Genomic DNA, 17191 nt, shown 5'->3' on the forward strand with positions numbered 1-17191 from the left:
TGAGTTAGTGAATTTACAAGGTATATATTTAGGTCATACGACTAACAACATTGCCGAATATATTACGGTCATCAAACTTTTTTCATAAAATATTGCTCTTGGCATTAGGGAGGTTACCATGAATCTTGATTCACAACTCATATTACTACAACTTAGTGGACAATATTAAGTTAGAAACCCTCAAATTTTGAGAATGTATTTGTGAGTTCATCTATTGGAACGAGACTTTGATTTTATTACTTATCATCACATTCTAAGATGCATGAACAAATTAACAGATGCATTGGCTAACTACGTGTTAGATAGACAATTGTGAAACATGTAAATCATAAAGCATCACATAACAGACATGGTAAACATAAAACACACACACACACACACATATAGAGAGAGAGAGAGAGAGAGTTTGAAAAAGAGTTTTCTACATCAAAATGACAACATTTGTTCTCTGAGACACATGGATTTATAAGCCTACAACATTTTGGAAAGTAAACTAGAGTTGGCTATTCGCCCACACGGTGCTCATGATAGCACAAAATAGTCCTAATGAATCAGCCCAATAACCGACGCAATCTGGCAGAAACCCCTACAGTATGCCTCTGGTAGCGCAATGGCACCTCATCTATTGATTTGTACTCTGGAATGCCCCTATTTAAAGCTTCCAGTTTACGCTCTACCTCGACAATAGGATCTTCTCCTTCCTCACAAGGAGCTTCCTCAATCTGGCATGCCACTTTCCTATCTTCTAGAGAAACCCCTAGAAGTATCTCTGGTCCCACATCCATGAATTATCATAGATTAAATCTTAGTACACATACAAAAAAAACTTCAAAAACTTCAAAAATAGATTTTACCTGAATCTGTCCACTGTGCCCCTGGTGGAAGTGGAAGATCTGGATCTCCTCATAAATCCATGCTTTCATATGCCCAATCTTCAACCATGATTAGCAGCTAACGTAACCATCCAAAAAATTCTAGAGGGAATGACATCTGTTGGCCACCTCCATGATGAGGCATCAGCTCACCCCATATGAGTAAGCGTAGATCTCTAGGAACTGGTGCATCCACTTCTAACCACTGATAGCGAAACAATGGCACACATTCTAGGAAGAATGTCACCAAAATAGATCTGAAACCAAATTTTTTTAGACTCCTTGACTTGCACTTGGTAAGTTGGCGCTTCATTCACACCAAAAAACCCCCATTCCAATTGAAAACCATGGGATTTAGACACTCAATTGCATACTAGAAATGAGATTTTGTCGCCTCATGCATTGCTTAAGCCCCAATTATTTGGGCCATAGTATGCAGGATTGTTCGTAGTGGGAGATTTGTGATGGTCTCTATATCAATTTTTCCTTTTTGGGTCTTTTTGGTCCTTAGACAATGCCTCACAATGAGCATATCCATGCTCTCTCCTCTAGTGCGCATTTCAGAACGCTGAACCTGTTGTCCCTTTCTAGACAACCCGATAATGAAATAAATGTCAACAACATATATATTGAGTTCTTTATCCCTAATCATGAATAGTTGACGATCCACATCCTACCAACTAATGAGATGCTGCAATAACTCAGGTTGTGATCTGATCCAAGGAATCTTGAAGAACTTGAGAAACCCACATTCTCGTAGGGCATCAACACAATCTTGATCCTTAGCAGCTTGATGGTCTTTAGCTTCATGTCCCCTTTCATTCCGTCAACTACCATTTTGGACTGATTATTCTATGGAAAATCAATAAAACAAGATTTCATGAGCTTCCATGGAGAAAAAAATCCAACTATTTAACATGGAGGATTTCATACAAAATTTTTACCTTGGCGCCAATGCGACTGTGTAGGAAATTTATTGCACTATCAACGTGAGGGCCTAATTGACCACAGGGTGAGTAGCACAACTCTGATGGGTAAAACCCACACTGGTCACCCACGATATAATTTTTTTGCAAGCCCTCCTTGCAGCCTAATCTATGGATGAAATTCATGAAAGGAGTACCAAAATGAAGGGAAGGGATAGATCTCTTACTTGCAACAAGTGGCTCAGTGAATGGTGTCTAGGATTGATCGTGCTCCTTACTTGAGGTAAAATGAGGTAAAAATTCTCTTACAATTGCAAATTCATAAAATGGTAAAAATGATTTACTTTTGGCCTATTTATAAGTTTTAAATAATATTTTTACCAAATTAGGGCATATTTCACTCATTTTTTAATATTTTTCGTTGAAATCGGTAATGTGTGTTTCCTTATGCAGTGATAGGTCATATATTCTTAATAACAATGATTTATCTTGAGTGATTCAATGAGTTTTATGTTATCATTTTTTGGACTCGTAAAAAATAAACAAAAAAGTGACTCCCTGGAGTCATCTTTAAGCTCTTTTTTGACTCCCAAAAAGTGAAAAGATTATCGATTACTTGTCGTTTTGAACTCATTAAAGTAAATGAAATGACGTCTACTCAGTATAAGTTTAGCCCTTTTCCAGACTGAGGTAGACTATTGTACAAAAAAAGAATACCTTAGTTGAACATGGCTAAGAGGTTCTCTTGGATACTGTTTTCTACCTTTTTGTGTTCAAGAGATGATCTACGAAAAGGGACCTATAGAGTTTTCTTTTTCACTTATTTTTCAAACTCTCTAGACATGAAAAACATGTCAAGTTTCACCTTCATTAGACTCATTAAACATAAACAACGCAGGACTTGTCACCATGATGAGATTGAGTTTCTCCTTCCTAGCGTTCGTAAAAGTTACTACGATGGATTCATCCGAAGGATGAACTTATATGGCAAGCATATTCTATCCGCTTCAAGCTTGTGGTAAAAAAATATATGGGGTACTCGCGAGAAATGGTGGGGGGAAAGTGAAAGTGATCATCTCTTGTATTTTGTAAAGGAAGCATGTTGCTCCTGAACGTGACACTCATTTGTTGCTCGTTTGTGGTTTGGTACATCCTCACTTAGTCACTTGCCTTCCTTGGTTTGGGAAATCCAATTTGCCTCTCAAATGATTATACCATTTCATCGTCATGACCTCTGATCCTATGTTGAGTCAAATTCTACCAAACCACGAAGTTGTGCTGTCGATGTGTTCAAGAGAAGTCCTATCTATAGTTCTTTATGCTTATACGTTGTATGACTTTATGCCACAATCTTGGATCACACTTATATACTCTACTACATCCTTTTGTTTCGTTTCGATGATGTGGGACTCACTATGTCCCTCCTTCGACAGAACATTTCTTGTCGATTTCAACTCATTATCCAAGAAGATGATCGAGAAAATCCCTTTCAGTACATTAGAGTTTGAATACCACAATGGTAAGTTCTTCACGTTCGATAATAGGTTTACATCATTGACCTTCGATCGGATGATTCCACGGGTGTTCAACTTTAACTTCACTATTCAAATTTGTGGATTGTACCTTGAGAGGCATTGCCATTATTGATGATTTATCTCGTGCATATTAACATTTTACATCATTGACTGATAATCAGGTGGTTTTCTATCATGTTCGACTTCGACACATCTATTCACATGTTAGAATTCATACATTGATTGGGCCAAGATGAAGCACAAGACCCTTGATTCTGTGTGATAAAATCTAGGTTGCATGGAGTTATGATTTATTCATGATTGTACGCATGTTTCCTGTGGACGTATCGCTGCGACGATACCATGGATCCATATTCATGATCCTTTCTATTCAGATGGTTGCAACCATACCAAGGATCCATACACATAATCCATTATATTCAGATGGTTGCATCCATACCGCAGATTCATGTATTATTATACGCTTATTCATGTATAATTAGGCATGATCATTAGAGATGTTAGATATGTATATGTATATGTATATGCTTGATTTACATGTATCCTAATGGTGTTTTTCTAGTCCTTGAACTAACTTGTAAAGCATCTCAGCCATCACTCCGTGTTCTTCCTTCATTCTTTAGGGGGAATATGTTACACAATATTTTGTCACATCTCTTGTTCATTTCCTGTTCCATATCCTGAGGTGCCAAAACATTGACAACTGTGCAACATATCCATCATGATATACAAACCAAAACCTCCCTGAAGAATCAAAGGAAAATTTCCCCGAATCCATTCTGAAGAAGGTTAACTAAAAACCTAAATTTTAGCATCGACATGTTTTGCTACACTGCCTGCCCGTGCTAATGGAAGGTTGCACTATTCTATGCTAGCACTTCCAGCGCAGCTTTTGATATGAAAACCCACATTGAACCTCTTCTAGAAGCTTTTCCCAAATTTGAGGAGAAGCTTCATACACTACAAACTTCGAGAACAATGAGATGGATATTGGTTATTGTTGATATGGTCGAGCTCTCCCATTTGGAACTCTTGATCTTATCATTATGAGATTTCCCCTCGAGATCTAGACCTTCCAACATCTTTTGTGGATCCCTAAACCTCTCTCCCTTCAAATAAATCCACTCCATTCCATCCCCAAATGGTTGGCCATTGATTGTTACATCCTATGCTTAGATTATGCTTACATGCTATCCATTCTAGCTTGGAGAAGGAGTGCTTGAAGAGTATTTTCTTGGACTTGGACATCCACCAAAAGGAGGTCTCCAACATCAAAGTATATGTTATGTGATTCCATTTTTAGCTTATTAATATATACATTTGATGTTCACTTTCTGTAATTGTGTAAATATTTATGCTTTTAGCTTAACACTCCTTGATCTATTAAGTAGTTTATGTTTGATGTATGCCATATATGCTCATGTATTTTGCATAGTCCTTTGATCTTCCTTGTAGGTACTCAAACTTGAAGAACAAGTAAGGAGCGAGGCTTGGAGAAAAATAATCAAAGTCATATTCAAAAGGATTGAGCAATTAGCATCAGAGCGAGGTAGGTTTATCCTTCTCTCTGCATTTTTTAAACATAAATTAGGAAAGTGTATGTTAGTTTGTTCAATTTGTTGCTAGACCCACTCATTGGGCTAGAAGGACCGCCTATGTCCGCAAAGGGGATTTACCTTCACAACAAGGTAGATAGTGGGTATGCTTATATATATGGATTACACTGATGGATGTTCTCACAATTTTTGTGGGTTGTGATGAGTGTTAATTGAACAACCCCCTTGATCTTAGCTGCTAGCAATCAATTCATGGCTCAAGATGAAGTACAAGAGGTACTTATTCTTGGAGTTGCACAATGTTATGAGGGTTGGACAATGGATACAATTGCTCACAAATTACTACTAAAGGGCATGCAACAAGGAGATCCTTGATCCCTAGTCAACATGAAACTATCAACAATGAAGACAATGAGACGATTGAGTTACCATTTATGCTAGTAATTATTTCCCATATTCGAATCACAAATGTTTGAAGGGAAACTTGTCGCACCCTTGGAACTTGAGGTTCTTGAAGAGAACGTGATTTGGGACCCTTGGCACTAGATAGAGGATAAGGAAATATATGATGTTGTTAATTCATAAGCACTTAAGGATTGATAAGTTATTGAATATTAAGATAAGATAAAGTTTAATAAGTGAAAGCTAAAAAAACCAAAATAAATGTGAAAAAATAATAACTAAAATAATTGGCCTCATTAATGTTAGTAAAGTTATACATAAAAAAGGTGTTTAATGTAAGTTAGAGTTAAGTGAAATATAGATACAAAAATTAATTATAAGATACCATGTTCAAAATGAGGAATAATCTAAAGTTAATTTGATGTGGACATAAGTGAACTAAAATCTAAATAGATGTGTGCAATATCTGAATTATTGAAGTAATTCTAAGAAATTAAAATCAAGAGAACCTCACCTAATTGAGAAAATCTTAAAATAATAACTAACTTTGAAGAGAAGAAATTTATGAAGTAACTAAAACTAACTCAGACTCTTGGTAGGTAACAAAAAGGTAACTAAACAAATAGAAAATGTTAAGAAGAGGAAAAAGGGCATAAGGGAACATCTAACAATAAATTTAAGAACATGTGTCTCTTGGGTGAAAGAAAATCTTCACTTTAAATAATATAATAAGGTATTTACATGATAGTGAAATTGAAGATCGAGCATGTGGCTAGGTGAATAATAAAATTTATGGAACTTTGTGATTATTTTTCATGTGAAAATAAGTGTCACATCTAATCCTCGCCCAAAAGACTCTATAAAAGAAACACATTCCTCTGAAGGGAACATTTGGGAACTCCCTAGCGTTGGATGGATGTCGTAATCATATCCTAATTTTTCTAGTGACAACTTGTAATTTTTTAGTGAAATTATGATATTTAGCATTATTGGTAGTGCGGTGGATAGGAATTTTTGATCTAGGGAGATCAATGTCGCAAATTCCTGTCAACTAGTGTTATTTTCTCCTCCTACTTACAACCCCACTACAACTTGGTCAATGATAGTGGGAATTGTTGAATATTGATCATTAAATCCACATTGGGAAAGGAATAAGGCTTTTCATAATATGCATTAAGGATCTTACCTTCTCTTGGGTGAATGGCAACTTTTGTAATTTATTTTATGAATTATCTAGTAAATGTATGACTTGAATATTGGCACTATTGATGATGTGGTAAATCGCAGTTATCAATGTAATATTGTAAACTTCATTGGAATGGTTTCCCTCTACTATATAGTATTGTAGATTAGAATCAAAACATTGATAATTCTTCATTATATCACATGTATTATTATTTTGTAAAATGTTATGGAATTAAATAGTCATGACGTGCATCGAGAATTGAAGTTGTAAGGTTTGCAACCATATTTATAGATGTATTTACCAATGTAAAGAAAAACAATTGGGGTTAGATTTAGGGGCCCTACACTCATTGTCATCCATGTTCCACCATAGATAACTTAGTTAGCCATAGTCATCTATAGTCAACCATGGTCAAACTTGGTGAACCATAGTCACCCTTGAGCAAATCATTCTCTTCCCACTCCTCTTGACCAATCATGATCACCCATGGTCAACCATGGTCAACAGAGGTCTCCATGATTAAATATCATTATTAATTCTTGTCCTCAATGGCCTAGCATGGCCACCTATGGTCAATCCTTAATAATCCTAGGTCAACCATGGTCAATCTTGATCAATCTTGTCAACCATGGTTTGTCATCATCAACCATTGGCAACCATGGTTGAGCCTTGTCAACCATCATCAACTGTGGTCAACCATAGTAAACCATAGTCAACCCAAATCAACCATCTATTGACCATAGTCATTCTTAATTAGCAATAATCAATCATGGTACACTATAGATAACTTGGGAAACTATGGTCAACTAAGGTCATACATGGTTAAACAATTTCTAATAATTATTTATGTGATTAACATGGTTAATAGTGTTCAACAATGGGAAACATAGTTGAAAATGGTCAACCATAGTCAACATGGCATCATGGTCAAGCATAATCAACTACACATAAACACTAACAACCTTGATCAACAACGTACACCCATAGTCAGTGACATGTTAACCATAGTCAACCATGTTTGACCAATCTCGATTATTGTCAAACATGTTGAACAAACTCATGGACTGTCATACATGGTCAAATATTGTCATCCATGTTCTACCATAGACAACCTTAGTTATCCATACTCTACCATGGTCAACCATAGTCAACCATGGTCATATTTGGCAAACCATTGTCAACCTTTAACAACCCATGCTCTTCCCACTCTTTATGGCCAGCCATGGACAACCATGGTCAAACAAGGTCTCCATGATTGAACATGGTTAATTATGGCTATCTAATTTTAACATGGGCAACCATAATCTCTCGTAGACAACTGTGGTAAAAAATCTTCGAATTTGTCAAACCATGTTCACCCATGGTCAACGTGGTCAAACCTTGGGCATCAAACCCAACTAACATCAATGATGGTCAACCATTATCAACCATGATCAAATATGGATAATGATGGTGAACTGTGGTCAACTATTATTAATCATAATTTGTCTTAAATATAGTTTTGTGTGGACAAGCATGGCCATCCATAGTTAACTATATGTTGAATGTAATAAACCATCGTTAATGATATCTTGAATATATTTTGTCGTAGCCAACCATTGTCTACTAATTTCCACCTTCAACCATGGTAATTATTGCCAATCATGGTCAACATAGGTCAACGATGGTATCATTGTCAATCATGTTCAACTAAAGTCAACCATGGTAATCATTATCAATCTTTTTCTTAGGTCAACCATGGTTGTGTTAACCCATTTCAACCTTTAATGTAAGCATTTTTGTAACATTAACATTAATGTTAATGTAACATCAACCATGGTCACCCGTGGTCAACAATGATCAACCATGGTCACCCGTGGTTGACAATGGTCAAACATGGTCAATATTAATGTAATATCACGATAACCATATAACAATGGTCAACCATGATAGTCATTATGTTTAGGCATTATCAAGCATGGTAAATTGAGATCAATTATGGTTTGGGTTAACCAACAATATTCGACCCTCTTCAACCATGGTCAATATTAATGTAATATTAACGCAAAAGTGTAACAATAACAATGGTCAACGTTCATGTAACATTTTTAGATTGATTTAACATTAATACATAGTTACATTAATGGTTGACCATAGTCAACCTCATTCACCATGATCAAACTCATCAACCTTCTAAAATGATCAACTAATAGTCCCACCTTACTAAATGTACTTAATATAAATAATGTATATCAACCACATTTACAAATATGTAGTTGTGTTAGTTGATGTATATATATATTTCCAACCATTCTTTATTTTTAAGAAATTATTAAACTATATTTACAATATGCAACTAGATGGCTTAAAAAATAAGAACCTCAGCAAATTTAGAATAGGCCATTAGTTAAGTACAAATATAATTTTTTTGCACATTTCCCATTCCACCCATTGATTTATAGTGTTAAAATTTTATCAATCAAGATATTAAAATTAAACTAATTGAATATTTTTATTCAAATATGATTAAATATTATTTAAAGTTAGTTTAAGTGGGAATAATTTTGTTTCCAATAAAAAACTAGATTATAACAATAAATTAATTGAATAAAATTATTCAAATATAATTAAATATTTGTAGAATTAAGGCTTCTGTGATCCATAACAAGTATATGATAGGTGTTTCCGGGTAAATCACATTATCATTCAATTGTAGAGGCGTTTCGAACCAACAAGTGTGGTTCATAGTCAAGACAAGTAAATCACATTATCACTCAATTGTAAAGGCGTTTCGAACCAACAAGTGTGGTTCATAGTCAAGACAAGTTGAAGAACCAGATCATGGTTGCATGTTAAATAGAGAAAGAAGATCATCCAAGAACTATATTTGACTAGGAAATGGATAGGCATGTTAAATAGAGAGAGAAGTTCATCCAACAGCTATATTTGACTAGGAAAGGAATATAATAGACCAGGAAACGACTATATTTGACTAGACTGGACCAAAGGATAGGGACAACGGCTATATTTGACTTGATTTGGCCATGGGATAGGGATAGGAAGAATTAGTTTAGATAATTTATAAGCTAGTTATTTTATTATTAATACTATCAATGAATTGTATTTAATTATTAATTATATATAATAAAAAGTTATAATAGAATATAAATATTAATTGACCCTAAGTCAATCTAGCCGTTATCTTGTCAATTCTAGCTGTTGGTTGTTAATCATTAAGTCATGGGATTCTCTGCCGTATCTATTTAATGTGCTTAGTAAGATCTGCTCATTCAACTTGTCCTGACTATGAACCACACTAGCTGGAAACGCGTCGACAAAAGTTTTTCTATGTGATTTTCGCCCAAAATTCCTCAACAAATAGAATATAAACCTTTATTATTTATATACTATTATATAAATAATAAAGGTTTATATTATGTTATAACTTTTTATTATATATAATTAATAATTAAATACAATTCATTGATAGTATTAATAATAAAATAACTAACTTATAAATTATCTAAACTAATTCTCCTTATCCCTATCCCTTGGCCAAATCAAGTCAAATATAGCCGTTGTCCCTATCCTTTGATCCAGTCTAGTCAAATATAGTTGTTGGATGATCTTCTCTATTTAACATGCAGCCATGATCTAATTCTTCAACTTACCATGAAAATGAACCACACTTGTTGGTTCGAAAAGCATTATCATTTAATTAATAATATAATTTAAACCAAAACCCTTATCATATAATCATTAAATACTATTTTAAATTAATTTAATTGAAAATAATTTTATTTCCAATAAAAAAAACTAAATTATAAATTATTAAACTTCAAAAATTTTGAATGCCGAAAAATTCATGATAATGCTCAACCCATTTCACTTAAAAAAAAATTCAAATACTATAAAATGATTGAATGAAATTTTTCCTCGCAAAATCCCGGTGAAAATTCGGCCGTCTGGCAACGCGTTATTTTGTACGGACGGACATACGACATTATCATGCCAGAAGTAATCAAAATTATTATATAGGATGTGGCACGGATGGGCTCGGCGATTTCTTACAATTAGAATTATCTTCGGTGTAGTTTTTACTGAGATTTTTTGGAAATTTTTTTGGTGGATTTTTCAGGTTAAATTTTTCTAAAATCCGGCAACAATTTATTGAAATCGCAAGGTTGATAGATAATTTCTGCACAATCAAAGCGTTCCAGGGTTTTTCAGAGTGATGAATCCAAATATGCAGTTAAAAAACCATTTAAACAATACAAATCAAGAATTAACATCAATTTTTTCGGCCGGATTCCGTCACCTGAATCTCCAAAAAGTCGCACTAAAGACAACTCCATTGTCTTCCTATTTTAATGTTTTTACTGTAGTTTTTTCTAGTTTGATTTTTGGTAGGAATTTATTGAAATAGATATTTGTGCAATGAAAGTGCTTTAAAGTTTTGTAGAGTTAAATTTATAATAAAAAATTAATTTAAATAACACAAATTAAAATTTCACGTCAAAAATTTCTACTCATTTTAATAACAAAAAATCTAAAAAAAATAAAGACAACTCAGAATCTCGATAACCTCTGCGTTTTTCAAATTTCGATATTAATCTCTTCCATTTTCAATAGACCCATCATTAATGGTAGGGTTTAGGGGCAGCGGCTAAGCAGCCTGCCATAGGGCATTAAATGCCCGGGGAAATGCAGGCTGGATAGTCCGATAACACGGAAATTCCTATTTTTTATTTAATGCCCAGTCTCTTCGCTTGGGTGTTATCAGATTATCCAACGTGCATGCCCTATAGCAGGCTGATTAGCCGTTACCAAGTTTAGGTTTAATGAGGTTCTTTTATGGATTTAAATATGATCTTCGGCGACGAAAAGAAATATCGAATAACCCAAGAAGAAGACGGTGAAAGAAATTAACGTTGTGAACTTTATCTTGTTAGCATCAGCAGACGAATAAGCTGAAGAAGAGAGAGGTGGAAGGACGGATTTTATGGCAAACCTGGATCATTTAACGACCTTGCTTCAACTTACTCATTCAGCAGAAGCCCGTAAGAGCTTCGACAAGCAAGCGCTTCTAGAAATACACTATCTCATCCGTCAACAAATGGAGGCCGCAGCAGAATTGTCATTATTTCCTACTGCATCAAATTTCAGCGGCAGCAGCGGTGAAGCTTCTTCTATTCCACTGGAAAGACTAAAACCCATTTCCTTAACCCACTTGAAGGTTCAGAAAATCAACCAAGGCCGGGTGCTCTGCGGGACTCTCTGCGCCGAGGCCTACTGGATGGGCGGTATCATCACTCTCCTTGAGGACGATAATGGCCTTGCCGTCAGGCTGGCAATCTTCAATTTGCCTCGCTCGCAGACCAATATCGAGAAGCTTTACCCCAAAGGAGCGAAGGTCGCCATCAAAGAGCCATATTATATGCACGGCCTCGATGATAGTCCCACCATCTGTGTTTACTCTGCCGATGTCGAGATGCTTGTGACTCAGAACGAGAAGTGGGCCGAGGAGGAGAGGAAGAAGGGCAACAGCTGTTTGAGAGAGGAGCAATGGGACGCAGCTGCCGAGCATTATACGAATTGCATCCACGCAGTTCTGCTCCTGGTCGAGAGCGGCGCCTCTAATGACAATAATAATACGAATACCTTGCTCCTCCACGCGTATTCCAACCTGGCGGAGACAAGGCTTCAGGTGAAGAAATTTGAGCTGGCGCTGGAGGATTCCGACAAGGCCCTTATGATCGACTCAGGCAATCTCATGGCGCTCTATAGAAAAGGCCGTGCTCTGATTGGGCTGGGGCAGTATGTGGCGGCATGCGGATGTTTAGAGAGAGCTTCTAACGCCAGCCACGGGCAGAAGAAAATACAAGACGTGCTTCGTGAGGCCAAGACTGTGTACTCCCAAAGTCGCATTGATGAGCATGATATCTCGGACTTCCAGCCCGGTTTTGTCCCTACAGCTGAATTTGGCGATTTCGTTGGCCCCGTGGAGATTAAGATGACCGAAGACGGCCGCGGACGGGGACTTTACGCCACCCGAGAAATATTCATCGGGCAGCTTTTGCTGGTATGCGATGCCGTCGCAGTTGCCTACGAGGACGAGCGGAGTGCCTCTATCACTGTGTCGAATGTGGAGCACAGGGACAATATTAAAATGGCGTCTCAAGAGGATCTTGTCTCCGCGGTTTTCTGCGCTGCCAAGAAATCGCGGATGATGCTCGAACAACTTTATGCTTTAGATGATTCCCTTGTGTGGGGCAGCTCCGATGTTCCGGCCATCGACTTGTTCCAGAGTGATGGCCAAATGTCTGGGACCCAAGAAGAAGAAAAAGGAATATTGCTTGCAGACGTTAACCGTATACGGGCTATTATAAGTCGAAACTCATTCGTGGGAGCCGAACCGAAACTGTACGAAGCCAAACTCATCCAGCAAGGCCGGAATTATAGCGGTCTCTGGCTGCTGCCATCCTTCATTAACCATTCCTGCTTGCCGAACTCGAGCAGGGTGAAAGTGGGAAGCGCCATGTCTATTCATGCTTCGAAGCCCATCAACAGCGGAGAAGAGATCACCATCTCGTATTTTGATACCCTTGCCCCGTTGCCACAGCACCAAGCCATGTGCGAGAGATGGGGTTTCGAGTGCAAGTGCAGGAGATGCATTCTGGAGCTCTCTCTGAAAGCAGATCTGGAGCCTATAACGACACGATTCCGAGAACTGCATGACAAAGCTTTGGAAGAAATCAGTGCGGCAAGCTCTCAAAATCCCTTTGATGCATATCTTCCAGCATGTGAAGAATTTGCGAAACTTTTTGAAGAGACACAAGATTTTATAAGGAATTCCGCGTTATTGAAAACGCCTGAGGAGAAGAATTGGATTCGTGCGTCATTTGTGTCTGCATATCTTGTAGGAACACAGTGGAACAACTTCTTCACCGTTCCTTCCGGGAAAGAAGTTATGGATGCCATTCAAGATACGGTGCCGGGGGACATTCGAAGCTTGGTTATAGTAGAGAAGTAGTTAGAGGAAGCCAAAGATTTGATGGGAAAGGAAAATCAAGCATTTATTACGCAATGTGCATTGGCGAGGGAGGCATGCTTCAGAGTCTTTGGCAGACACAGTGAAGATGTTCTCAAGGCGCTTGTCTTACAGCATTCAAACTGTCATCGCGAAGATAGGATCATCATAACTGATCTTGAAGACGCACGGCAGGGTGAAATTTTTGAGGTTGACGTTCTTTTAAAGCTTTGAAGTAACTAGTGAAACTACCATCCTTTATTGCGCAGTAATTTAGTGCTCTGGCTAGTTACAATATCAAAGCTGCCTGAATGACTAAGAGATCAACAGACGTGACTGGAATTGTTTAGAGTTCTCTCGATAAGATCTTCAAATGGAAGAAGAGTTAATCGTCATTGCACTCTTTCCCTGGTAAGGGTTTATCAGATTTTTGAATAAATTTAAAATAATATTTCGACTGATATTTCGGCATTCTTCCTATTTCATATGGATATTGAAGACCTATGGAAAATTAGACATTCGTTAACGGACATCGAAAGTCCAAATTCACTCGTAGAATTATGACCCATCAAGGCAGGATTTTTCATTGAAAAGTACCAATGAAATAATAATTAATGGCGACTGTATTTACTCTTTTTTTGTAAGCTAGTGCGGGACCCTCTCATTTTCCATATTACAACATTTTTACACCTTTTTCGGGATTCGAACTTGGGTGGGGGGTGTGAAAGCTATGTGAATATATTTATGTTTCGTTAGCCTTCTTAACTTTTACAAGTGGTAGAGTGGAGTTTAATAGGGAGTAATAAAATCGAATAACTTTGGAAAGAATTTATGTTAATTTGATTTACTATTGCTTTTCTTTGTGCTACATGAATTTATTTGATTGATTTTACTTATTTGTGAAGGGTCGTTTTTAATGTGATTTTTTAGAGTTTTGGTGAATTTTCTAGCACTAATAATTTTGAGGTGAAATCTTGATTTTTTGTTATTTAAACTTGTTTTTCACTGTATTTAAACTTAAATTCTGAAGAGTTTACCGATCAAGTTTGTGATTTCAATGAATCCTTGCAATCTCAAAAATAGATGGGAAAATTTTTCAAAAAGCCACATTAAAGACAAATCGATTTTTAAATGCCAATAGGTTTATTTTTTTGTTATATTTATTTTTAAATTAGTATAGGTTTATTTTAATTTTGAATCTATTAAATATTTAAAGAGATTGATTTTTTTAAATTAAATATTTTTTAAATATAAAATATTGGTACCCCCAAGAAAAGACCTTTCAGATTTGAGAATATCTGGCTCACTCACCCAGACTTCATCAACAACATTACAAAATGGTGGATAGAATATCTGCCTATTCAGGGTACAAGAATGTTCCAGCTACACAAAATACTAAAGCACATCAAGCTCAGACTTAAAGTTTGGAACAAGAATGAATTTGGCAATATTTTTGCAGCGAAAAAAGTTGTTGAAGATAAAATGTGGGAACTCAATCAAACCCTTATCACGGATGGCTTTGATAAAGTTCGAAATGATCAAGTCACCAAACACCATCAAGACTAGGAGAATTATTCGAATAAGAGGAAATATTTTGGAGACAAAAATCTAGAGTTCAATGGCTGAAAGAAGGGGAGCGTAACACTAGATTTTTCCATAGATCAACCATAGCGAACAGATCTCATAATAGGATCTCTTCGATCAAGGACGAGGGAGGTCATCTTCTTAATTCCCATGAAGATATAGAAGATGTGTTAGTTCAACACTTTCATGGGATAGCACAGGAAACCATTTCAGATAGAGAGCATTTTATCAGGGATTTAACAGAGCATATTCCTAGACTGGTTACTAGAGAAGATAATTTCAATCTCAATAGGCCAATGACAGAAGAGGAGGTTAGTGAGGTCATCAAAGAAATGCAGAATGGTAAAGCGCCAGGCCCTAATGGTTTCAATGTGGATTTCTTTAAAGCTTGCTGGAATATTGTTAAACAGGATATTCTAAACATAGTGGAAGATTCCAGGTTGAATAGAACTATTTTGAAGGTGCTCAATACTTCCTTCATCTCCCTGATCCCCAAACAGGACAATGCTCAAACTCTAGACAGGTTTAGACCCATAGCCTTGTGTAATGTGATATATAAGATAATATCCAAGGTTGTTGCTAAGAGACTCAAACCACTTCTTCCTACTCTAGTTTCTGTGGAGCAATCTCGTTATGTGGAGGGCAGACAAATTCTCAATAACATCATCCAAGCACATGAGGTGGCACACTCATTGACAATTAATCGAAAGGTGGGTATGATTATGCAATTGGACCTAGCCAAAGCTTATGATAAGTTGAATTAGACCTATATAAGGAGGGCCCTTATTGCTTTTGGGTTTGATCATAACTGGGTAAGATGGGTCATGGCCCTGGTAACTTCTTCCAGCTTTTCAATTCTGGTTAATGGTTCTCCTTCCAAGATTTTCACTCCTTCCAGAGGCCTCAGGCAGGGGGATCTGCTCTCTCCCTTTCTCTTCATCCTCATGATGGAAGGACTTAGTTGGTCTATCAAGCATGTGAAAGAAGTTGGTAATATCAAAGGCCTCCAACTTTCAGAGACTGGTCAGGCTTTGACCCATCAACAATTTGTTGATGATACTATGCTACAGGGAATCCCCATGGTCAAAGAAGCTCTAGCGTACAAACATATCCTGTCTGACTTTGCCATGGCTACAGGTTTGGAAGTTAATCTCTCCAAATCTAAGATTTTTTTCTTTAATACCAATATTGCTATTCAGAAAAATATCTCCATAATTCTAGGATTTCAAAGGCATGTCCTTCCCTCCAAATATTTGGGAGTTCCTCTTATTGATAAACCTTTGCACAAGAGCATTTGGGAGCCGGTGATTAATAATATGTAGGATAAAATCTAGAAATGGACCTTTAGATCTTTAAACTTGGTTGGTCGATTAGTTCTAACAAAAGCTATTCTCCGATCAATCCCCGCCTTTATGCTATCAGCCCTTCTAGCTCCAAAAGGAGTTTTGCAACTTTTTGGAACCATTCAAAGAGACTTTCTTTGGGGTAAGGGGGAGGAAAGAAAGAAATGGGCCTTGGTAGCCTGGGAGAAGATTTGCAAACCTAAAAAATATGGGGGTATTGGATTGGATGATCCGGAAGCACTAAGTAGAGTTTTTGGGGCGTAATTATGGTGGCGTTGGGTAAAAGACCCAAAGGCGCTATGGGCTAGGATTTGGAAACAAAAATATGCTATCACTTGGAAAGAAAATGATCACATAAGGATGTGTGGCATCATAAAGGGCTCACACATCTGGAATAAGGCCCAGGTGAATAGAGGATTAGTACAGAAAAACAACTTCTGGGAGATCCGAGATGGGGATATTGCATTGTTTTGGAGGACAAATGGCAACAAGAACCTACACTGTTAAGAGAGGACCTTCTGGACCTCAAGAAAGAAATAGATACCAAAGGGTTATTTAAGGTAAAAGATTTTTGGGATCAAACCAACAGTGAAGGAAAATGGAGAACCTGGAAGAATATGGATCACAGGGAAGACAACCCACTGAAAGCCAAAGCAGAGGCACTTCTAACAATGTTGGAACAAAGTAAAATATTAGTGACAGGGGGGCATGACCAACTTAGATGGGGCAACAATAATGCAAGTACCTTCAGTCTTAAGGAGGCAAAACACATACTCCT

At 36.9% G+C, this 17191-nt stretch overlaps 1 protein-coding gene across 1 annotated transcript; it reads left to right on the forward strand.

Moving 5' to 3' along the window:
* Nucleotides 1-11458: 11458 nt before the first annotated feature.
* Nucleotides 11459-13489, forward strand: LOC149196034 (methyltransferase FGSG_00040-like). Its single transcript, XM_089408124.1, has one exon. It carries the CDS (start codon nucleotides 11459-11461, stop codon nucleotides 13487-13489), a length of 2031 nt encoding a protein of 676 aa, XP_089264250.1.
* The last annotated feature ends 3702 nt before the right edge of the window (nucleotides 13490-17191 follow it).

The sequence above is a fragment of the Pinus tabuliformis genome, chromosome 2_2, assembly GCF_031772625.1.
Source record: "Pinus tabuliformis cultivar Carrire ecotype Pingquan chromosome 2_2, CPIR1, whole genome shotgun sequence".
NCBI classification, from domain to species: Eukaryota; Viridiplantae; Streptophyta; class Pinopsida; order Pinales; family Pinaceae; genus Pinus; species Pinus tabuliformis.

Bases quoted from the DNA above. Each gene is read 5' to 3' on its own strand.
- LOC149196034 (XM_089408124.1), top strand. From the start codon at position 11,459: ATGGCAAACCTGGATCATTTAACGACCTTGCTTCAACTTACTCATTCA.